The sequence below is a fragment of the Taeniopygia guttata genome, chromosome 9 (genome assembly GCF_048771995.1).
Source record: "Taeniopygia guttata chromosome 9, bTaeGut7.mat, whole genome shotgun sequence".
Lineage (NCBI taxonomy): Eukaryota > Metazoa > Chordata > Aves > Passeriformes > Estrildidae > Taeniopygia > Taeniopygia guttata.
In genome coordinates, this window is record NC_133034.1 from 6,957,302 (window position 1) to 6,981,734 (window position 24,433).

General features: G+C 49.0%; 2 protein-coding genes and 1 long non-coding RNA gene across 14 annotated transcripts in view; 2 read left to right on the plus strand and 1 right to left on the minus strand.

The window, feature by feature from the left end:
* Positions 1-213: 213 nt before the first annotated feature.
* Positions 214-16,964, plus strand: EFHD1 (EF-hand domain family member D1). The gene is made up of 4 exons (XM_002197011.6): positions 214-609; positions 8,039-8,186; positions 13,929-14,063; positions 15,357-16,964. Exons 1-4 carry the CDS (start codon positions 314-316, stop codon positions 15,489-15,491), a joined length of 714 nt encoding a protein of 237 aa, XP_002197047.2. The 5' UTR covers positions 214-313; the 3' UTR covers positions 15,492-16,964.
* LOC115496364 (uncharacterized) lies at positions 15,555-21,249 on the minus strand. Its single transcript, XR_012057346.1, has 2 exons — positions 20,905-21,249; positions 15,555-17,801 (listed from the first exon to the last, which is right to left on the minus strand). It is a non-coding gene; the product is annotated as an uncharacterized lncRNA (long non-coding RNA).
* Positions 21,250-21,406: 157 nt separating this feature from the next.
* The window catches only part of GIGYF2 (GRB10 interacting GYF protein 2), a 75,104-nt gene continuing 72,077 nt past the window's right edge, over positions 21,407-24,433 (plus strand). For 4 of the 12 annotated variants that reach the window (XM_072933378.1, XM_072933383.1, XM_072933384.1 and 1 more), the window contains exons 1-2: positions 21,414-21,536; positions 22,401-22,427. The gene's annotated coding sequence lies outside the window, so the exon portion shown is untranslated. Of the gene's footprint in view, positions 21,537-21,907; positions 22,428-24,433 lie in introns of all 12 variants that reach the window. The other 8 variants (XM_072933386.1, XM_072933388.1, XM_072933390.1 and 5 more) reach the window with 5 other exon arrangements.

Here is a 24,433-nt window from a genome sequence, read left to right on the forward strand (position 1 = left end):
CATACATGTCAGAGGTCAGCCTGGGGGACACAGGCGCACCACATGCGCGGCGTACCTCCGCATTCAGTGGCGACAATTCTCACGGCAGCCCTCTTTCCCTCCACCCCCGTTCCTCCCCCTCTTTCCCCCCGTCCCGCCGCGCCTCCTTAAGTGCCCGCCCCGTCCCGGCCTCCCTCCGCCCCGTCCCGCCCCGTCCCGCCCCGCTCCCCCCAAGTGAGGGAATAAAGTTGCGCACCGGGGCGGGCGGTCCTGGCTGGATCGGAGCGGGGCCGAGGCGGGCGGCGGTGCGGCTCGCCGGCAGGAGTGCCGGGCCATGGCCTCGCAGGAGCTGGCGCAGAAGTTGCAGCGGCGGCTGCAGCTGGAGGAGAGCGGGGCAGTGGCGGAGGGCGAGGCAGAGCCGGTCAAGGGCGCGGCGGCGGCCGAGGAGGTGGAAGAGCGGAGCTGCTTGACGGCCAGTGCGGGCGCGGAGCTGAGCGCTAAGCTGTGCCGGCGGCAGGACATAAACGAGGGCGCGGCGCAGCCCCGGCGGGCCGCCGTCTTCAACCCCTACACCGAGTTCAAGGAGTTCAGCCGCCGGCAGATCAAGGACATGGAGCGCATGTTCCGCCTGTGAGTGGGGCGGGAGCGGGGCGGGGGGCTTGCTGCCCGGCCCATGGGCTCGGGGGCTGGGGCTCTGCTTTCCCCCGCAGCCCCTCCCGGCGCCGGCCCCGGGGGTACATCTGGAGAAGGGCTGCCCGCTCTCGGCGGCACGCTCGCATTTCCCCGCGGTTTTGCGGTCGGGCTGGAGGAAGCCGCGGCGCGTTCGCAGCGCCATCTGATCCCCAGATTGTCCCCGTGCTTTGCCGCGGGGGCTCGTAGAGTTTGCCTGGGGCTCAGACCTGCGTTTAACTCATGGCCTCTGCTCTGTCTGGGGTTGGGACAGTGGCTGTTTCTGGTGGCACCCAGGAGCTATGGCTTTGCGGAGCGCTCTGGGTGGGACGGGGAGAGAACACAGTCTTCTGCTTCACACCCTGGGGTACCAAGTAGGTCTGTGTGCCGGGGCCCGGCAGAGGCACTGGACATTTGCCCGAAACAACTGCGACCCTGAGCACCCCTAGCACTCCTGCTGGCTCTGCCTGGCAGTGTCCTAGCTCCACGGAAAGTCCTGTCTGGGCTTGGTGGCTTGGTGCTCCCTCCCGTGCACCCAAGCAAAGGTTGAGCACAGCTTCCTCTTGCTACCCCCTTCGTGGGGGCCGGCATAGGATTCTCCTCCCAGCAGGAAGGTTTGTATTAAAGTCAAGCTGCTGCCAGCAACAGGGAGAGCTGCTTCTGTAAGCAGAAAGGCTTGGCCTTCCCCGGGACCATGATCCTGCCCTGTTCTCTCCTCCAGACGCTGTCCTGGCTCCTGCAGTTAGGCTGTGTCTGGGTACCTTTGTCTGCACTCAGTTTTCCCTCCAGCACCACAGACCCGTGGGCTCCTGGGGACCAGTGTCCTCCCAGCCCCACAACAGGCTGCCAGGGAGTGGGAGGGAGCTGCTGCCAGGCAGGAGATGGGACTATAGAGCAAGGTGTGAAGATGTACTTCACCTTATGGAGGTGACTGAAGTGAGATTTGTGACTTGCTGGATCATTGTTCTCCTAACTGAAAGCTTGGGCACCCTGGATTGTTGTGAGGCGATCAAGAGCTGGTTGAATGCTGTCAGCTCCCAGCGCTGCGGGGTGTTGCCTGTCCCAGCCAGGCTGTTGCCACAGGAAACCATGTGATGGCTTTTGTGAGCTTACTGGAGTTTGGAGTTCTTTGTTGCACAGGCAGTGTTGTGTTGGCAGCTGGTGCAGGAAGCGAGGTGGTTCAGGCAGGACTGCTGCTCCACTCTCTCCTGTGTCCCTTTTCACTGTGCTTAAAGGGAATCACACTCTATGGAATGCTGAGACATAGTGCTTGGGAGGACTGGAGGACAAACAATGCAGGCAAGGCCCAAAAGCTGTGCGTGAGAGCCTGGACTGGGCAGTGGCACTGCCTCAATAGGGAATAGGAAAGAAATGGTGGTGGTTTTGGGAAATAAAAAGTGGAAGAGCTGAATTGCAGCCTAATTTTTCAACAATGGGCTCATTAAATACTAGCCTTGTAAGCAGGAAAAGCTAGGCTTTGCAGTTGAATGCTAATCAGCTGGTCAATGTAGCTGGAAAGCATTGCATACCCTGTGAGAACTGCTGATGCCAAAGTGGGGAGAAGTTGGGCTGCATGCTCCCCTGTTGTGTTTTTCCGACAGGCAGCCAGAAAACTGTGTCCTGGTGTTCACTGTTACAGGCACCTGAGGTGTTCAGTGGCAGAGGATCTGGTCTTTGGTCCATCTGCTGCCAGTGACCTGTCTCAACTATTGGCTGACATCACATGCTCCATGAGGAGAGGCAATGTTCCCCTTAATTCCTGTCAGTCAGATCTTGAGTTAATGTGATTAAGGCTTTAATTCTCTGTATGGCATATTGGCCCTGGCCACCACAACTCAGAATGGCCTTTCTTACATCCCTCTCTCAAAGGCTCATTTTTTTCCTTTAGTGTATTTTCATTGTCACAGGATGCCAGGTTTCCACTATGAAACCTCCTATCCAAAAAAATGTTTCTTATCAGTTTAGTGGGACTTTTAAATCTCTGGTTCAGACTAAATTTGAACCTGTGGTTCTGTGCATGATGTGGGCTGGGTCATGGTGCTCCAGCTGGAAAGATGTCCTGGTGATAGTGGCTACCCTGAATACCTGTCAGGGCATCCCATGGTATGGATGGTGGCTTTGACTGCCAGGGTGGGAGCAAAGAACTCGTCTCAAAGTGGGACTTCCCAAAATATAGTGCTCCATCCAGTGCTGTGTGCTGCTTCCTATGCCAAGAGCATCCTTCCAGAGCAGAAATAATGTTCTTTGCTCTGGCTGCCACAGTTGGGCTCACTTTCCCCCCCTCCCCCCCTTGTCCAAGCCTGCACTTGTCAGCATCTCTCCTTTTTGGCCCCAGCCCACTGGAGATAGGGTGCAGGTATTTGGTGGAGTGTTGGGTGCAGGCGGCTCTCAGGGTGGGTATTTTTTTTGGCAGAAACCAGGAAGTCTGCGGCTCAGGCTAAATATAATGTGACCTAATTAGCTGTCTATTCTGACAATATGTGAGGACTGTGATAACCCTGATAACTTTTTTTTTTTTCCCCTGAGTTGTCAAAGTGAACTCTCAGGGCCTCTGGAGTCTTAGAGCTCCCCTTGGTGCCATCTTTGTCCACGAAAATGGCAGAGGGGAGTATGAAAGTCAGGCAGTGAGGCTCTGCCTGGCAGGAATGACCTTTATGAGAAATGTAAGGGGGAGGAAAACAGACAGCAGCTTCATCTGTGGGGCATGAGGGCGTGGAGAAATTCCAGTCTTGCTATTGCTTTTTATATCTAGGGAATTTCATGTGTTGCCCACACATTGCATAAGTGCCTTGCTGGTGGGAGAGGCTGTGATGTCCCCTTGCCCTCCTGGAGCCACTTAGGAGCCCCTTTGCCAGGTGTACCAGCCTCATCTGAATGCTGCAGCAGACCTGCTCTCTCCAGAGCTGCTGTGTGCCGGATGTGACCGGCTGCCTCTGGTCTGTGACTGGCTGGCTGGGGACTTCCAGTGGGCAGGGAGGTTATTCCCATGGGGACTCAGCCTGGGCCTGCAGATTTCGCCCAACATCTTGGAGAAGATCTTAGAGAAGGAGACTCTCATCTTGCCCTTATGTCCCTCCAAGAGCAGGAGACTGGTCTGCCTGGGCTGGGGAGGATGAGGAGCCTGTTCCTGTTCACACCCTGGTATGGGGAGGAATTGTTTCCAAAGCTCTTGGCAATAGAATAGACTATTCCATTTGGAATGGACCACCAATGATCACATCTAGTTCAACTGCCTGATTGCTTCAGGGTTGACCAAAAGTTAAGCCCTGTTATTAAGGGCATTGTCTAAATGTCTCTCAAACCCTGACAGGCTTGGGGCACTGACCACCTTTCTAGGAAGCCTATTCCAGGGTCTGACAACCCTCTCAGGCTGAAAGAAAGGCTTCCTCAGGTCCAGTCTGATCCTCCTCTGAGGCAGTTTTGAACCATTCCCATTTATCCTATCACTGGATATCAGGGAGCAGAGATTAACATCACCTTCTCCATGTAAGGTGAAACACAATGCTCAGAGGGAGTAAGTGCTACTTAGGATTTGAAATATTTAAAAGGAGATTATTAACTTTAGCACCATTATTCCAACTGCTTTACTTCAAAGCCTCACTTAGGCCATTGCAGCATACAGGAATTGCAGATCAAAATACAGGTGCTCATAGTGTGTGAAGCAAGGTAAGGTGCAGCAAAACATGTACAGGGAGGGCAGGTTCTCATTCCAGTTTTTCTCAAGAGATGTGAATGTTTAGAAACTGCTCTTTGATCCTTCAGCATGTGTAATTTCTCATTCAATTGTCCTTTTTTTCTTAAATGGGGTTTTAAAGGCAGGTGGAAGGTGACTGCAGAGTCACTACAGGCAATTCAGTCCTTGGCATCTCCTTTTTCCTCCCTTCCTGGTCCCTCTTTCTTCTGCTATGTAAACCCCCAGCACCTGTGGAACACCAGTGCAATGTTTATACTTGGGCAGTAATTGTGTGTAACAGACTTGGTGCTCTTAATCAGGGATGTTCAGCAAGTATTCCCTCCTTCCTCCAATTTTCTCCTGCTTTCCTCTCCCGGTGCTTCAGCATCTGGGACGCTCTGCAGTCAGGGTGGAAGCGAGCCAGCACGGGAATCTGGGTGCATCCTTGTTGCAGCAGATTTTGGCAGCCACTGCTGTGTCTCATTTGCTGCCAGGAATGCTGCTGTGGCAAAGCTTTATCACAGCAGCCACGGTGCCTGTACCTGCCTGCAGCATCCCAGCTGTTACAGGTGGGATCTGCTGTAGCCATGGCACTGCCCTGCTGCTGGAGTGGCCTTCCTGTGACATGAGATGTCTGTGCCTGTTGGCGTAATTCCTCTCTGTAATGCCTGCACATCACCCAGGTGAGGCTTGGCTCATGCCCCAGGGAGCTTTGAGTCTGAAGGAAGCAAAGCTCTGGTGTCACAACAGCAGGACAGTGAGTGATGGCAGGGCTCACCAGGCACCTGAGTGCTGCGTGCTCCTGCCGTGCCACTCCTGGAGTTCAGGTTGGGATGGTTCCCCCAGATGCTGAGGTGTGTTTAACTTGCCCTGGTGCCAGCTCTTCTGTGAAGGTGATGGCTGTCCATCACCAGGATGCGGGCAGCTGTGTGTGAGAGGCGTCCGAGGCTGTCTGAGCCCAGGGCCCTGAAAGGAGGCTCCCAAAAGGCAGACAGGGGAGTTTTATGATCTCTCGAAAGGCAGACTGTGGGGTCTTTGGTAGGGCTGAGGTGTGCTGGGAGCATCAGCTGACCAGCAAGGTGCAGTCTGCATTGTGCCCCACAGTGTTGAATGCCTGTGGTCTGTTGGGGGTGGGTGGTGGGGAATGAATGGCGATGTTTCTTGTGCCATGTAAATATGCGTGTCCCTAAATAGTCTGGCTGTACTGCAGCTGGGTGGCTGTACTCGGGGCCTAAAATAGTTTGGCTGTTTTAGGAGGCGAGGGGGCAGGGAGGGAATGTAGCAGTTTGCAGGGTGCTTCCATTGGGTTTCAGTCGCCCTCTGTCTGGCTGTCCCTGAGTGCAGGGGACTGGTAACCTGATTTCTGGGTGCTTCTCAGCACCAGCTGTACTCATGCTCAACACCCATTGTGTGGCTGGTACAGAGTGCTGCTCAGCCAGGCCTGCTGTTGGCAAGACCCCATTTCTCACAATCCTGGCTTTGTCCTGCCTCTCTGCAGAGATGAGCCCTGAAGCTGTGCCCCATGCTTAACCCTTTCAGGGCTGTGTACTGGCCCCTGGGCCAGTATTTACCTGCAGGTAGTGTCCATAACAGGAGGGTGAGATGAGCACAGTAGGCACAGGCTAGGCTTGTGCCCTACATCTGCCTTCATCTCTGTTACACAGAGCTTCAGTGTGGGGCTGGGCACTGTTCCAACCCCAGATGAACAGCCCTTGGAGGGGACTTTGGTATTACTTTGCTTCTGCATCCAGCCAAAGGTTAGCATGAGCCTGCTGGGCCCCCAAAAAAATGCACCCCAGGTGCCTTTCTGCCATTGCACATTTTGCCGCAGTGTCTAATCAAAGCCACTGCATCTCCAACAGTGACAGCTCTGCACCCTTTCTCCTAAACTTGAAAGAAAAGCAAATTGACGATTAAATATTGCACTTGCTATGCTTCTGTGATGTCTTGGAAGTGCATCTCAGTGCTGGGCTGGGTAATGCTGTGAATGTGCTTTAATTAACTGACACCTTCCTTGCTGTGAAGAATCTGCTGCACTTCTTCCCTGTGACATCCCAGGTCTGAGACCTGGTTTATGCTCTGATGTAGGTTTCTTTCCTAGTTTTTCAGAAGGCCATCTGCCTGGTGGGCTTATGGGTTTGCTGGTTTCAGAGAATGCAGGCAGATTGGTAACAGGGGCCCCCTAGTCTGGCAGTTATATCTCTGTGAGTCTCTTAGTCTTGTACTCTTGGAAACTAAGAGCCATAAAGAGTATCAGAAATAGTTGTGTGGGTTGTGGGACTCTGGAAAGTCATGGAGGCCACCCTAGTTTGGGGGAGAAGCATGCTGTGCCTGTGTTCACAAAGGCAGGGGCAGAGATCTTGGCTGCAGCTCTGCCTTGTGCTGCTCAAGCCTGTATGCAGTTTGGGGCTGGTGGCTTTGTTTGTGCCTTCCTTTGCCACAGCTTCCTCTGTGGCTGTGAGGTTTTTCAGCTGGAAAGGGCTTTCTTCCAGGGTAACCACAACTGTGTAGATCTGTCTGGGATGGCTACAGCCCTTATTTCTTTGGAAGAGAGCTATCAGTCAATGAAAGATGATGGGTGGGAGGATTTGACTGGCTCCTGCCCACTGGAAAGCCTTCAGTACTGTGCTTAGAGTTTCCTTCAGGGTTGAGATGGTGGCGGGGGAGCAGTGGCAGGCTGTATGCCAAGGCTGAGCCCAGCCTGGGAGACCCTGCCCTGTCCTCTCCTGTGAAGCCCTAGCTCTGTGCTGAGCCCTGATGGCAGGACCAGGATGAAAGAGGGCTGTTGACTGGCTCCCCTCTCTGCAGCTTTTGGGCTTTGAAAGCCCGTGCTAGCCCTGGTGGGTGTGAAGCGCTGGTTGCTGGATGGGCCGGATGCTTTAGCCACACCCACAGCAGATGTTGGGAGGAGTTGGTGCACAGTCCCAGGCTGTGCACAGCAGATCACTCGCTGCCTCCCCAACCTTAAAGCACTCCTCCCCTTGCTCGGGTGCTCTCCTCTGGAGTCCTTGTAGTCCTTTATGCTCCACAGGGAGCATGGTCCCACTCTAGTCTTACTCCTGGAGGTGGGAACTGGTTTCCCCTGCCAGCCTGGCCCTGTGGTGCAGCCCTGGTACCACAGCCCTGGCTAGGATTGCAGTGTTCCCCTGGGACTGTCTTTCTGCTCTGCCTGGGGACACAGAATAAACAGCTGTCCTGAAGTGCAGGTGTTGTAGTGGTGCTTGTTGTAGTTCAAAAGCATTATGGAGAGAGAAGATCTTAATAGCTAGAGGGGGAGAGTTCTGCTTAGAGAGAACTATTGCTTACTGCCAAGAGGTTCTGCTTGGTCTGTGTTCCTTTGAAAGTAGCAGGAAACCTGGCAGCAGCTGACTCTGCATGCCTTTGCCTCACCATGTTGGTGCATGGTGTAAGCTGCATGCAAGTTGCCTTTGTGCTGGACAGGCAAGTGGTGAAATGGAAATCCACTGAGATGAGCTGAGTTTCCTCTGTGCTCCTTCTGTGTGGATTGTTTGGTCTGAGCTCCCCTGAGTACTTCTCTCTTTGGTGAGACAGCTCTGAAAGTTGACAGCTACTTCCCTGAGCTTAATATAACTCAGCACTGGCCATGTCGTGCAGCTTTGAACCGCACAGTGACTTTATCCATGTGCATGGTTCCTCTTCTGGGGAGATGAGTATGGGGATGATGATGGTTAACCCTTTCCCCTTTGCACCCTGCAGGTATGACTCGGGACGGGATGGATATATCGACTTGATGGAGCTGAAGCTCATGATGGAAAAGCTGGGAGCCCCACAGACCCACCTGGGGCTGAAGAACATGATCAAGGAGGTGGATGAAGACTTTGATGGGAAGCTCAGCTTCCGTGAGGTGAGGGTGGCTGCAGTAACAGACAGGATATGGCTGTGGGGTGGAAGGAGGAGGCAGCTGGGCTGTAGGTAGCCCTCTCCCCTCTGTGTTCTTCCAGTGGTGGGGTGCAGTGGAGAAGACGGTGAGTTTCCCCATGCTAAGGGTGCAGGGCACTGTTAACCTCCATCTTCATGTGGCAGTCATGGTACCTGATGCCAAAGCTCTCCAACCTCCCTGCTTGCTTTGGGAGCACATTTGAGCCCTGTTGCAGCTGCTGGGAGTGCTCACTGAGCTCAGTGTTGTAGCTGGAGGGAGTTAGGTCCCTTGAGTTTCCAGGTCTCATTGCTTGGCTCCTGTGGTACAGCAGCTGAGACCTCATTTCAGGTGCAGTGCAGGAGCTCTGCTTGGAACAGCTCATCTCATGGGGCACAAAAGGCTCTCTACTAGTTTGTATTGGGACCCTCTCTGCATCATGTAGTGAACAGTAATGGCAAGCTTTATGAGGGGTGGTTACCTCCCTGCAGTAAGGAATGAATGTGTGGATGCAGCAGTTTGGTACTGCATGCTGGCTCAGCAGGGACACAGCTCAAACAGGTCTGTCTGTTATCACTGTATTGTGACAGCTGGGAGGACAAGCCAGGATCCTCTGCCAGGAAGAGAGGAAATTTGAGCAGTGACCTGCATGCACTCAGGGGTACCCAAATCATCTCAGCAGGAAGGGGGAACCCAAGGACCAAAAGCTCCTATTGCATCATCTCCTCCTCTCAGACTTTGATAGCTGGCTCGGTCACAAGCAAATTTCACACTGTGGCTTTCTGAATTAACCCATAGACCCTTAGGTAGCAAGAGGAGGGGCAGCACTGCTTATGTCCTGCACTGGTTTTGGGGGCTGTGCTGCTTCCTTCTGTCCTGTGGGATGCCTGCGGCGGGCCCTGAGCTGTTGGGCTCCCTAGTTTCTGCAGGCATGATGTTCTCACCAAGCCTCTTCCAGGCTAGGGCTCAGAATGTCAAGCTCTCCATTTTGGAAGTTTGAGGGCTTTGGCAGTGCTGGGGCACTGACTGCACTGGTTGGGGCATGAGGGGTTGCTGTCACTTATAGAGCTGCTGCACCATCTCTCTGTGCTGGCACATCACACCATCTTACTCTGCTTTCGTGCCCCAAGGACTTTTTTGGATTTATTTCACTGCAAGAGGGCAGCACTGAAAAGACAGAGGCCAAAGACTTGGGTTTTGAGACAGGGGGAAGGATATGCAAATCTGGGAACTGAGAACCTGCCCCAAGTTCCCTGCTGCCTGGTCAGAGGTGAACTGGAGGTAGCAAAGAATCTAGTGGAGCAGGAAGAACACCATGCCCATGGCCCCAGGCCTCTGATTGCCAAATCACTTCATAGGCTGAAGAGCCCTCTGTGTGCATTCTGGGCCACCCTTCATTCCAGGTGGGGACAGCCTGCAGGCTTGCTGCAGGGGCTCTCTCCCATGGAAGAGAAATGCCTTTATCCTTAACACCCTGAAAGATGCTATAATGTCCTAGCATCAGTGGTATGGCACAAGTAGCAGAGCAGCTCCTCTTCTGCTGCCAATTGTTTGGAGCACAGCCTCTTTCAGGGGTGCCTGTGCTGCCAGCCCCTGGCATGTGGCACACAGCAGCTGGTGCTGTTTAAGTGTTGTGCCAGAAGGGGAAACAATGGTCATGCAACTGCAAGCTTGAGGCCCACGTGTTGGAATGACGGAGCATCACTGGCAGAGCTCTGGGGACAAATTGCACAGCAGCTTTGGCAGACACACAAAGCTTCCTGTGGTAGAGAGGAGCATGATGCTTCTTGCCTTGTTGCAGGTGTGCCCTGTCCAGCTGCTGTGTTCAGGCAGAGGGCTGACAGGGAAGCAGGTTCCCTGGTGGGTCATGACCTGTCCCATTCTGCTTCTCACTGGTGGTGACAAGCAAGCTTGGTGACTAAGATGACTTGGGTCATTCAGATAATACCAGGAGAAACCTGGTTTAAATGAGTGTCTGAACTCAGTAGGGTGCATCTGTAGTACTGTAGGGCTCCTCTCTGCCTATCCAGAGAATACCAAGTCCTGGCATACCTGTGTGAATGTATTCTTCTTGTGGCCTGGCCAGAGAATTGGTAGGGACCTCTCTCACTTGCAATAGATTACCTTTTTCTACTGCTTTGAGTAGTGTCCTCCCATCCCAGATAAGCTATTGCCTGACAAGCAGACTGCTGCTGAACCACAGGCCCTGTTAGGAAAGCTGCCTTCTACCATTGACCTTTGAAAGTCCACCAATACATTAACAATTAACTGTACAAGACTCCTGCTGTGAGTCAAGCAATGACATTTAGGCTTAAAAAGATTAGGTATAGTGGGGAGAAAAAACCCCACACCTGTGACTGTCTAGTTCCATCATTACCACAGGAAACTGGAGTTAATTGCTGTGGTAGTAATGTGTAATTGGAGCTGCTACCTAGAACCCACAGAAATCCACCCAGTGCCCTCTATTCCCTCACCAGCTAAAATGTTGACTCACATGATGTGTTTGCTACCAGGGTTGGTGCAAACCACATCCTTACATAGTGCTGCTTTTCTGGCAAGCTGTTCCAAGGCTGCCGCTGCCTGTCAGTCCCACACCTTTTGTTGCATGGTGCCCAGCCTGACTCTGTGGCATGGGTCTTGGATCATGAAGGATGTGAGAGCAGATACAATTTACTAGGTTAGTGAGTTGGAAAGTGTGGGTCATGTTGTCCTCTTTAAGAGCAGAGCTTTGAAAGGTACTTACCTTCATTATTCACTTTTACTTGTATGTTGACATTTCCTTGAGACTTAGCTGCACATGGTGTATCCTGGGCCCAGCAAGGGTGTTACACAGGCTGGTAATGGGAGCTGAATGCAGATTGCTGGTGTTCTCTAGTTAGTAAGAACTAATACCTCAAGGTGAGGTGGGCTGCAGGCTGTGTGCTGGAGTGATTGCTGCTGAGCTCCTGTGGGAACCAGCATGATGTCCCACAGTGCACCTTGCTGGATCCTTGGAACAGACATGATGCTCTGTCCACCCTAAGCTGTGTCTTAGTCCCAAGTTTCCTTTAACTCAGCCTGCCCTTTGTGGCCACAGCAGCCTATATTCTTCCAGACAATTGCTGTGCCATTCTTTAGTTTCAGGATGATTCATGCTCACTTGTACTCATGACCCAGTCGCTCCCCAGGTGACAGCTGTATCAGACCTCAGGATTGTGCTGCCTCCACTGCTCTTTTCCAATGCCAGGAAGTGGGACTTTCAGGGTGGAGCAGGAGGAAGCATGACTAATTCCAGCCTAGCTGCCAGCCCTCTGTGTCACAGTGCCTGATGGTGGCAAAAGGGGAACTAGCCAGAGCCCAGTGGATCTGAGGAGAGGGAGATGATGTCTTGGAGAGGATTTGGTTTCTTTCCAAAATAAACCATTTATTTCTTACATGAAAACCAATGAACTATTTATTTGGTTTGTTTCTTATGTGTGTATATTGGTTATTGCGTGGCCAGGATTTCATAGCAGGGGGTCTACAAAGAGTGGCTTCTGTGAGAAGCTGTTAGACTCTTCCCCCGTATCTGGGAAATCAAAGCCCATTGACTAAGGTGAGCCAATCTGGAATGATAGTAATGCCTCTGTGACAACATATATAAGAAGAAGAACATATATAATTACCTCTTGTGCAGAGGTAATTATGGCCAGAGAAGTGAGGAGTGACAGTATGTGAGAGGAACAGCTTTGCAGACACCTGGGTCAGTGGAGAGGGAGGGACAGGAGGTGACCCAGGTGCTGGAGCTGAGGTTCCCCTGCAGCCCGTGGTGCAGACTGTGGTGTAACAGGCTGTCCTCCTGCAGACCATGGAGGTCCATGGGGATGCAGAAATCCACCTGCAGCCCATGGAGGGATACCCATGCCAGAGCAGGTGGTTGCCTGAAAGGAAGATGTGAACCCATGGGAAGGAATCCCATGCTGAAGCAGGCTCCTGGCAGAGACCTGCAGACCTGGGGATAGAGGAGTTCATGCTGGAGCAGGGGAAGGACTCTTCTCTCTGCACAGTGGCAGGAACAGCCTGTGAAGAACTGACCATAACCCCCATTCCCTATCTCCCTGTGCTGCTGGAGACAGGAGGTAGAGCTGGCAAGGAGAGAGGGGTGAGGGGAGGGTGTCTTTAAGATTTATTTTATTTCTCATTATTCTGCTCTAAATAGTAATAAATTCAATTAATATCCCCAAATTGAGCTTTTTTTGCCTAAGACAGTATTTTGGTGAATAATCTCTCCATGGCCTTAGAACTCATGAACTTTTGTTATATTTTCTTTCCCCTATCCAGATGAGAAGGGGAGTGATAGAGTGGCTTTGGTAGTCTGGCATCCAGCCAGGGTCAGCCAGCTACTATGTGTTTGGAGAAAGAAAAATTCCTTTGCCAAGGCCAGCCTTCTTTCTTCTTGCCCTGTGCTGAGCACTCACAGGTTAAGAAGCTGTTGCATGGAGCAGTGCCTGGTGAGTGAGAGGGCGGCCAGCGCTGCTGTCATCTCCACACCCTTCCTCATGGGAGGCCTACCCAAACTCTTGCATTCCCACCAGCTTCTGTGAGCAACTTGAAGTAGGGCTGTCTCAATGTGAATGCCAGGACTCTGCTGCCCTCCTCTGGGGCAGCTCGAGCTCTCGGTAGGAAACATCAGACTCCCCAGCCTGGCAGTCTGAGGAGCATAGCACTAGAGGTATTTGATGTTCCTGTGCAAAAGGATTTGAGGGCAGTCCTACCTGGTATCTGCAGCCCTCTGGCTGAAGTGCTGCATTGGCACAGCTTTGTTGCTTTGTGCTCCTTTTGTACCTGAGTGGCTTGTCCTTGTGTCTGTTCTCTCTGCACTGTTCCAAGCACAGAGACACCTTCTGGGGTTGCCAAGAATAGCAGGGAGTTACAGGACCTTTGCAAGTACACCTAGAGCTTCCACATCTTAACCTGGAGTTTGGTTGGCAGGTAGATGGTGGCGCAGAGGTCTTTATTTTTAAGCAGGCTGGTTTTCTTCTTTCTGTTAAAACAAAAAGAAGAATTATGTTTTTGTGGAATGAGATACAACTTTTTTGTTTCCCTTTGCAATCCGCTTCCCAGTACACACTCTGCTGTAGTGATTATGGATTTGTTAAATGGCTATGGTCCAGTGCAGGACAGAAGTTTCACACCAACTTGCTCTGTGGACACTTGTTCAACCCTCTGTCACAAGGGCATGCACCTGGGCTGCTGTTCTCTCCAAAAGGACTGCACTAATGCTTTGTTTCTGGGAGCCTGAGGTGAACCAGAGCTGTGTTTGCCCTTGTTTGACAATGTGCTTCCATTGTCATGGGATGTGACCTGAGTCCCTAGAATACTGGGGGAGCTGGCGGAGGGCTTGTGAATATACCATTAGGGTGTGGGGACATAAAGAGCTGTATCTGAGCCTGCCCAGTGCTTGTACTGGGCAGGTGCAGAAGTGGCCTCCTTCCTCTGCCCACATAGCAGCCCAGCCTTGGTAGGAACTGTGCTTTACCAGGGCTCTGATTCCTGGGAAACCTTCTTTTCCTCTGAGATACCTACTGCTTTTAGTCTGTAACCGGCTGTGTACTGGAGCACAAGCTCCTTGCTGCCACTTGGTTTAGATAGACCTGGTTTCCTTTGCTCTGAAATGTGAATTCCATCCCTCCCCAGGTGATTGTGCTGTTTGTATTTTAAGTTGTTTGAGCCTCAGTGAAAAACCTGAATGTTTCCTCTCTGCCTTGCTAGTTCCTGCTGATTTTCCATAAAGCTGCATCTGGGGAGCTCGAGGAGGACAGTGGCCTGTTGACTCTTGCGAAGCTGTCGGAGATAGATGTATCCATTGAGGGAGTCAAAGGAGCCAAGAACTTCTTTGAAGCTAAGGTATGGTGTGGCGCAGAGGAATGTGAAAAAGCTCAGCTGTAGCTGAGTTTCCTTTCAAATTTTGTTGGACTCTAGAGTCTTTCTGTGGCTCAGTCAACACACCAGAGCAATGTAATTCACAGTCTGTGTTCTGGGTCTTATCCTGGTAGAACTGACTGGCTGACCTACGTCCCTGTGGCTGGAACTAGGTTCCTGCCCTGTTCTTTTAAAAGCTTTAAAGTTCTTCTAAAAGTTTTGTATACCTTCTGATGTTTACATATTTCTACTAGAGTTTCTCACACACTGTCTTGTAAATAATAATTTTACATTCTTCTTTGTAAGAAGAGAGAATTGATAGACTGTTAGTTTGACCAGTGTAATTGGAGAGGTAGCAATTCCATCCTCCAATCCACTGTCACTTTAGAATTCTATATATTATGAAGTCAGAAATAAACTCTCTCTTTTCCCTCTTTTACATGTAGCATAAATGTGGGAATTATTTTGTGTTGTAGTACACTAGGTGGCTGATCTCTTTTAAAGACAAAAGTGTCCTGAAAAATGAATGCAATAGAGACAGAGTTTTCCCATTTTGCAAAACCTACCTCAGCCAGAACACTCTGAGTTCAGTGGTGAACAGAGTGCTTTGGAGTGTAGGATTTCAGATATCTCTTTCTCTGTAACCTTTGGAATCAAAATAATTCTGCAGGGTCCTGGGGTTGGCAGAAAGAGCTGTACACCATCCGAAGCTGACAAAGCACCCTTTCTGAAAGCTCTCTTGGAGAGAAAATAATCCTGCTTGTTTATATAAGAAGTTTTTTCCCAAGAGCCTAACACAGCTATTGCACAGCAGATGTACTGAGATGAAAGCTGGAAAAATAGCCAGCAAGTAAACAATGTCTCTTTGATCTGCAGATTATCCATGGTGTAGTATGATGTTCTCAGATTTGGCTGTGATTCAGAGCGTTTTCTGCAGTAGTTTCTCCCACTGCATACTCACAACCTATGTCCTGCTGCCTGGTTACAGAAATAATGCACGTGACCCAGTACTGATGGCCTTGTTTTGGTCACTTGTTAGTGACTTACTAGTAAGTGACCTTTCTTCTGTTGATGTTAAAGGAAGGTAACAGGTATTGTGTGTAAATACCCAAGCATTGCAGTGTAATTAATACTTGAGCTGTCCAGGCAGAGGATCCCAGCAAGCACTGGGAGGTGCAGCAAGCAGTTCTGTGTTGCTCATCTGGGAGTAGTTCAGGCGTTGGCTCTCCCTCTGATGCAAGGCCTGACACTTGTTTATTTTCTCTCTGTCTCATAAAGGCTCAAGCTCTCTCCTCAGCCAGTAAGTTTGAAGCAGAGATAAAAGCTGAGCAGGATGAGCGAAAGCGGGAAGAGGAGGAAAGGAAGCACCGCCGAGCGGCTTTCAGGGAGTTAAAGTCTGCATTTACCCAGTAACCAACCAGCCAATATGCACTCTGAAATTGCACACAACTTGGTACGTTTCCCAGATCAGGGCTCTACTTGGATGGAACTGCTTGGATCCTGCCTAAAACTCATCACAGCTTTGCTAGCCTTCCTTTCCGGAAGATCCTCCTGAGCTCCTAAGGGCACAGCTCTTGCAGTTACTATGCAGATATAATGATGTGAATAGTAGGGACTGTTTGCTCTGAATTGTTACGAGCACGTGACCCTAAAGCAGAAACAACAGGTAGCAAATCATGGGTGAGCACTGACAAGCGTCATGTTTGCCTAGTTCATTCTTTCCTAAACATCCTTTCTCTCTTAATTCTATATTAATTCATTCATTTCTTACAGGCAAGTAATGAGGTCTTGTGTAAATCAGGGTGTACAAAGTACAGTTTGACTTCTGTATGTTTGTACTGCTGTTGGGTGTTCTCACCCTTTTCTTATTCTTCAAAGCCCCGTGCCACAGGCATTGTGAAAACACTGTGAAGAAAGATAATTACTAGGAACATGGATCAAATTCGCTATCATTTCCTGTAGCATTTTCTGCCACCCAGCATGTTGAAGAGTCTTCCAGTTTCTCTTCTCTGAAGTGCCATAGTAACAAACCCTTCAGTCAGAGGTGAGATTCCCCAAGACTTCAAAGGGAAGAAGCTGGCTCTCTTAAACGAGGAATAGAAAACTGAATTGCCTGACCATTTATCTTCTTTCACATTCCATCACATTTAGTGTACTGTACAGCTTCACTGTTGTTCTCCAGGCTTAGGCAGCTCTACCTGTTTTTAGGGAGTTGTCAGCTGGACAGTGCAATTGGATGGCACACTGGGGTTTTCTATTTGGAAATTTGCTCATAGCCTGAATCATGAAGGTGACATTGTTTGATTTCATTAGAGGCACAACAGAGGACACCAGCACAGCATACTGAGCAACTCCTGCTCAGAGAGCAGGGAGGTGAGCACATTTAACTGAACTGAATTTTGAGGGCTTGCATTATACTATTAGCCATTTTTTCTTGGAAACATGGGGAACTTGCCCACAAATGTTGAGATGCCCAGTGCTTGTTTGGATATAAACACTGTTGGTCATGGCAGGAGAACATCCCTCAGAGACCTCTCTCAAGACATGGATTTGCTGAAATTCATGGCAAAATGTTAATTTTTTTTTTCCCAGAAAGAAACTCACCAGTCATCTTTTCACGTGTCTGTTTTGCTTCTTAAACTGTGAGCACTAAACTGTGAGCATGGAATAATAAATAGAAAAACCTCTACTCTTTAATGTCAGGTGAAAGAATTGCTAAACAATTAAACTGTGTATATATCTTCACAGATTATATTTTATAAATCACGCTTTTGTAGCAAAATATTTATAATTAAATGTTTTTATACTTTACAACAAAGCAAATAATTTCATCTTCAATTATTTCTCCTGTTGCAGAAATGTAAAAATAAAGCATTGTTATCTTCAGTCTTGTTTGTGGCTTATTTCAGGTCTTTGAATATAGCATTTTTCACAAATTTTAATAGTAATCCCCAAAGCTCAGCATTCTGACTTGGATGAGTGGGGGAAGTGTTCAGCCCCTTCTTGATAACACTTCCTCTTTTGCATAGCAGTTCTGGTGTAGAAAGCCTTAATGTTTGCATTCCCTCAGAAAGGGACATGGCTGTGTAAATACTTGAAATACTGCCTACTGCTAAATGTTGACATCTGAAGGTTGTGAGCCTTTCCTTATCTTAAAATAGCCTGTCTCAGCCCCTGTAGTGCCCCAGCTGGGAGCTGGGCAGGTTGCTTCAGCTGCAATTCCCTTTGCATTTTCTGCTTCTGCCTTTATTAAGGGAGAAAAAAATACATGGATACCTGAAAATATGTCTCCAAGCATTTTGTTTGTACTATTGCTGATCTGCTAAGCTTTGCTGGCATTGCCACACTGAGAAGGGGGTTCAGGAAGAGGTTTAACCATGCCTTGTTTCAGGTCCAGTGATGAAACAGAAGTATTTATATTCATCTATATTTTATATAGATGAATATAAATATATATATTAATATTCATCAATATAAATATTTTATCCCATGCATCTCTGCTCTATGCCAATACATTCACTGTGTCTATGAATCCTCAGGTCTCAGAGGTCAGGTAATATCTGGGTGAAGGTTCCTTAGTCTCTATTTCCCCAGGAAAATTGTGACACTGCAGCTCTTGATTTTTATTTTGTTGTTGTTTTTTTGGTTTTTTTCTCTTTACAGCATAGCAAGCACTGCTGAGTTGTGCTGCTTTGCACATGCAGCTGGGTAAGGAGTCCAGATCTACAGGAGAAGAGGGTGAAAAAAGGCTTTTCAGTGGTTTTATTTTAGTATAATTAAGTCAACTCTAGCTGACAAGTTTCAGTAAGGAAATTAGCATTGTCTATGGTTTTGTTCAATTCAAACTGGTGCTGTTAGTTGGGACCTGCATTCAGTGCAATGAACAATAAGTGCTTTTGGACGTGCATTTATTTGGAAGTTGCAGAAATGTGTGTTTTGACATCAGCTTTGCAAAAATTGACATTGGGAAATGAATCACTTTCTAAATTGTTCTGTTTTACTGGCAATTATTTGATTAGATAACAGTGTCATTAGATTGTGTAGAAGTACTAAAGAGAAGTTGTCTAGCTGTATCTCCCACCTAAAACCATGTGAAAACACTTAGTTGTATTTACCTGTAATTTATCTGCTACAATCCTTGATGCTCTGTCCTTTTATGCCTGAGTCACCACAGGTGGCTCTCAAAGGTCCTGGCAATCCCAGCTCTCTTTAGTGGTGCCTGCTGGTATATTAATGCCTCTCTGGTATTTCTGACATGCCACAAGTGACTCTTAAGTTGGTGGTGGCAAGTAGAGAAGCTTGATGAAAAACCTGTTGCACTTAGTGGTCTTTCTCAGAAGGGATAAATACTTACCTCAAGTCATTCATCTAGAATGGGAACTTAGGTAGTCCTTGATCCCTGACGGGATTTTGTTTAACAAAACATTAGTTTGCCCAGACTAGGCAAAATGCAATACAGGAGTCACTAGCACTTCAGCCAGCACCGAGGGTGGGTTCTGCCTGTCTGTATGCTCAGATTGGGGTGGATTTCTCAAGTATGCTCTTGTCACAGTCATTGCCATTGGCTGCAGGGGACGGCCTATGGCAGCAGGAAGTCTCACCTAAAGAGCTTAGTGTGGTCACAGTGCAGAGAAACAGAAATGGTGTGATCAAGTTCTTCCTGGCCCAGGGTTTGGGGTTTATGTGTGAGGATTACGGTGACAAAATAACACTTTAACCTTATGCGAGTGTCCAAATAAACCCAAGACATCCAGAAGTAATTGGGTGTTGCAGAAGTAGCAGCTTGTTTGTGGTACTCTGTCTTTCAGCACAAGCCACCTGAGGTGACAAATGCATTGAAGTGACTGACTTTAAAAACTGCAGTTGGATGTTTGCCTGCTTTGCTGCTGTTTTCATTATTTTTAGGGATGTGACAAATGAGGACATGGAAAACAGAGGCTGCTGAGAACATATTGACTCTTCCCAGACAAAATCCCTGGTTATTTCAACAAGCAGGGGAACCACTTTTCCAAGTAACAAAATGCAGGAGTGGCAAGGGGAAACATGACTCTGACACATTCTTCTGGGCTGCTTTTGCTTTTTATCATTTCAAGGCTGTGCTCTGTGTTCATAGCTCAACCCGTGTACTGAGGGAGGTGGGCTCTTGTCTCCAAGCCAGAATGGGTGAAAACAAGGGGTTAGTAAGGAAAGTTTCTAGTTTGTTGGGGAGGCAGCTTCCCAGCTCTTGGGTTTTTAATAGTGTGAATGAATTGGCACAGTAATCCAGGGCTCTGAAGTACATCATGCCCTTGGTACCCAGACTGGCTGCTGGGGTGATTTCACACCTACACAATATCAGCTGACATTCTGTCATTGAGCCAGGCAGGAATTTTACCGCACGGGTACAGTCTTGAATTTTCATGAGATTCTCTCTGTTCTGCTTGAATGAGTTGTGGAAGATTTAAGATGCATCTGCTATTACCAAAAGATTGTCATCTGAGTTTCCTTGAGGTATTTTACAGAAATGCCAAGTTCTGCAGATTAGGAATGTTTCAGATGCTTCTTGAATTTGATATTTTTTGTCTCAGTAATATAATGTTTGTGCTAACTGGGATTAAAAAAATTTCCACAAGTGCTAAACATCTTCCATCTCAGATAAAAGTTGTCTTAGAGCATGTGAAAATATTTTTGAGTGCTCAAACTCACATTTGATAAGTAGAATAACAAGGCACAGCTGCTTCTGCAATGAAATTGGAAGTTCTCACTGACAGCTTGAAATGCAGCACTGTCTCCCTCCCTCTATCGTTATTAGTATTGGCTCAAACTGTGTGACAACAGCCAGGGGGATTGAATGCATCTTAGCAGAGGCCAGCCCTTTTCTAGGGAGCTTTGCTTTTCCATACCAGCCTCCTAATGGAGAAATTCCATTCTAGTTTTTTTGGGTGAGGTAGTCCTATGTAGCTCTCAGCTAAAAATAAGCCCCAAGAATTACAGGCTTTCAACCCATTAGCTCATAAGAATCACTAGCATTCACTGTTGCATCATTTTTGGCTATCATTCAGTACACAATGACAAGTATTTATTCACCTAGAAGAGGATGGAGAAAGCTACATGGGTTGTGGCTGACATCATGATTAGAGTGAAACTGTTTCTGCTGAAAACGGTTATACCTTCAGCAATGCGTAACAGCCAAGAATAGTTTTTTATGCTGAAGGAACCACATGGGGCTATTCTGCCTCATGTACTAATATGGGTTTGGGGACTAAAAATAAACTGGTATTTTTAGCTGAAGAAAGTTTGCCTTGAGCTGCTGATTTTTCCATCAGAAGAGTCAAAATATGTATCATCTAATGCCCTTTCTCTTTCAGCAGCAACAGCAGCTGCTGCCACTGCCTCCCAGGTTGACTCCCACGGCAAAGTGTCCTCAGGGCTCCTCCAGTGCCTGGGCAAGAGCAGGTCTAGCCCTCGGTGCCTGGGCACTGTGTGCTCACACATGGTGGCTTCTCACAGAGATTCTTGTGGCCACCGATAAAACGGAATTCATGGAACCACACAGAAGAAACAGATAAGGCTGGGAGCCACACTGCGCTGCTGAGGCCGCCTGTGTGTATGTGTGAGAGGGTGACAGAATTGCGGAATCATTCAGGTTGAAAAAGACCTCTGAGATCATCGAGGTGAACCTGAGACTGCTCCCCGCCTTATCACCCAGACCAGGGCACTGAGTGCCAAGTCCAGGCATTCACTGAGCACCTCCTGAAACAGTGACTCCACCACCTCCCTTAACAGCCCAATGTCTAATCACCCCTTCTGTGAATAATTTCTGTCTAGTGTCTAACCTAAACCTCACCTGCTGCAGCATGAGGCCACGTTCTCCTGTCCTGTCCCCGTTCCCTGGGAGCAGAGCCCAGCCCTCAGCTGCACCCTCCTCTCACAGGGAGTTGTGGAGGGCAGGAAAGGCCCCCGAGCCTCCTTTTCTTCAGGCTGAGTCCCGCCCCAGCTCCTTCAGCTGCTCCTCGTCAGACTGGTGACCCTTCCTCAGCTTCGTTCCCTTCTCTGGACGTGCTCCAGCCCCTTAATATCCCTCCGGAATTGAGAGGCCCGAATCTGGACAGAGGACTGAAGGTGCGGCCTGACCAGTACCGAGTGCAAGGGGAACTGACGCGGTGGTTCGATTACGGGGGTTCGGGCAGGGCGGGAGGCGCGGGGACCCCCCGGCCCGGCCCCGGCATCTCCCTCAGGGCCGGGGGGGTGCGGCGGGCCCCGCGGCCGGCAGGGGGCGCTGCAGACCCGCCCCGCTCCGAGATGACGTCACACAGAGGGGGGGCGGGAAGCGCCGCTGCTTCATCCGGGTCCCGCGGCGGGGCCGGGGGGGCGTGGCCTCGCCCTCACGTGACGCTGCGTGGCGGCGCACCCGCCATCTTGTGTTGTTGGGTTGAGGAGCCGCCGCGGCTGTGAGGGACTCTCCGCCCGGGAGCGCAGGTAACGCCGTCCCGCCGCCGCCCGGCCCCGCCGCTGCCCCGGCCGTCCCCACCGCGCCCCCGCCGTCGCGCTCCCCGTCTGACCACCGGCCCTGCCGGCGGCTCCCGTCAGCCTCGGCTGCCGCAGCACCGAGGCGCCCCGCGGCCTAACCGGGAGGCGAGGCCGCCCAGGGGGGTGGGGGGTGCGCCTGGAGGGCCCCCCCGCGCTCCCCATGAGCCTCTGCAGGGGTCGTTGGAGCTGGGGCGAGCAGGCCTTGAGCTCTCCGTGCGGGTCCTTGGTACTTGTCAGCCGGCGGCGGGGCCGCTCCTCACCGCCCTCCGGGGCCGTCTCCCCTCGCACTGACCCTTGTGAACTCGCTCGTCCCCTCCCAGCCCAGCGGGAGCGCCGCGGTGAGCCCCGCTTCGAGCACGCCCGGCCCTGTCGGGTTACACTGGCCGAGGAAGGAGGGAGCTCCGAGCCTTCCCCCGCGCAGGCAGCAGGGTGCTGGGAGCAGCGGTGACCGGCAGTGTTTGACTGGAGAAGCCTTGGCAGGCTGAAGAGAGCATCGATCAGAATTGTGTACGTTTGGTATTGATCCAAGACAAGTAGTTTCAGTGTCAACAGAGCACTTATGGCTCTTGCAGTTCTCTATGATTGCACTTTGGATTGACACAAGGTGTAGGCAAAAAAGAGGTATTGCCCACTAGTGCTTCTGCAATAAAAATCCACATTTCCCCCAGTAACAATTCAGTTCAACGTTTGTGGTGTGCTGCTTTTACTATAATTCTTGAATATCTGTTTGCTCGGGTGGGTGGGGAAAGGACTTTTGGATTCTGATTATATTCCTCTAACTTCTTGCTGCACGTTTTATTTTTCTTGCTTCAGGAGCTGACTTGGGCAAGTTCCTGGAAAGTACGTGTGAATTTTTTTTCTTATGACTCTGCTGGTTGCTTTTGTTCTTAAGAAACTCTTTAATAAACAAAAATTAATTTGCTGTTATGTGAATGGAGCATTTGGTTGATACACAATGTGATAATTGGAAACCTTTGTAAACAAAATTTGTTGCAGTTGTCACCAACAAAAGCTTTGTTTTGGTGTTTTTAAGTTTTGTTATTGGGTGATGACTGCAGTAGATAATAAGAGCTTTATTGCAATGAGGTGTTGGTTTTCTTGCCATGCATTTGAATAGGTATCCTTTGAGCAGTTAGCTGATGCTGGTGTGAAAATGTGTGACCTAATTAATCCTGGGGGTGCCAGCAGAAATATTGAGTGTCCATGGCCCCTTCTGCACCTGCTTTGCTCCCCAGGTTCATGTAGTTCTACAAGTCAGTTGATGTCAGTGGTTGTGTGTTGGTGTTAATTTCTGAATGAATGTGTGATTAAAAAAAAAAAAAAATAAAGTTTCTGTCTAATAGTCTGCTGGATTAAAGAGAAGGCAGAATTTTAGCCCTGGAAGTTGGATGTCACCTTTTATGTTGAGACTTTGATAAACTGTTTCATTATCTGACAATATTGTGGGTAAATACTGGGGTTGAATGGTTTTAAGAGCTTCTCAGGTTTTCCCAGCCCCTGGATACAGGAATATGCCTGAGGACACCTGGTCACTGCATTTCTTTTGGGGCCTTTTTCTGAATGGTTTCTTGAGCCTGTGTTTTAAAGCAGGAGCACAGAACTAAAATTTAGTGTGTTTTTGGAGAAGCCATTATTTGTTTCACAGGGTGCTTAAAAAAAAAATTGATACCACAATGGAAACTTGGACTGTTACTTTTTTAATAGGTGTTGACCTTGACATTGTAAAATATCCTCAGGTGCTCCTGTTAGCATTTTTGCTTCTGTTTCTAAAATATACATTAAACTAAAACTATGAGCCCTGTGATTATGTACGTGAAAAAAAGGGTGTAAATAGACAGTTGAGGGCTTTGTAATTAATTATTTCCTTCCTGTTTTACTCTTCAGTTGAGGAAAAAAAGCTGTGTAAAAAGGGAGTGTGAAGTAGGCTTTGGGTTTTTTAAGGAATTGAGCTTAAGCACCACTCTATATCTCTGCCAAGGCCAGTTGTCTGAATGAAGTTCTGCTACAAACTGGAGTTCCTCATACCTGAATGTAAGAAAAAAAATCAGCAGTTTTTAAAGCTCTATAGATACTTCATTAAAATAAAAACAACCCAAGATGTCAGAGTCCTGTGGAACAAGTTGTCAGGACAGCTGAGTGGCTGAAGGCTGTGCTGGTACATCCCTCTGCTGAAAGATCTTTCTCTGTAAACGTCGAAGAGAAAACACTGGTTCACAGTAGCTGGTGAAGATGAGCTGGGCACTAAGATCTGTGCTTTCCCCTTTGGCCTCTCTCATTGTTTATTTATTTTGATTTACTAAGAATGTGAAATTTGATTTTGCCTACTTTTGTCTGGTCTCGGAAGTTCAGGTAACTGTCATATATATGTTTCTTATTCTTTGATTGAGGTCTTCCAAATTCTTCCCTCGGACTCTTCAAAGTATGGTATTAAGTTCTCTCATAGTCTGATTTAGCAAACAAAAAATCCATTTCCTAGCAGTTTTTTTTCTTCATTTTAATTTTTTTCTTAGTTTTTTCCCCTTCAGTGCTTCTGCTCAAATATTAGTGGAGATAAACCATACATAATTCATGATTATAGATGAAGCCATGGGGCAAAGCAAGGGAGCCTTCTCCCTACAGAGATTGCTAGAGAGCCATTGCATGCCTTGGTGAGGAGAAACCTTTTTCTTTGTTTACTGAGGAAGCATTTGCCTTGAAAGAGACTCCTGCTTTGTGTGGTTTTCTCATCAATTTATATTAATTCATAGAGTGACATTTGAAATGCAAGGTGTGTGAAATGCTGCAGGGGGATGGGGTTTGCTCTTTTGGGAACGAAGTCAGTTTCCAGCCCAGCTTAGCCTCTTCTT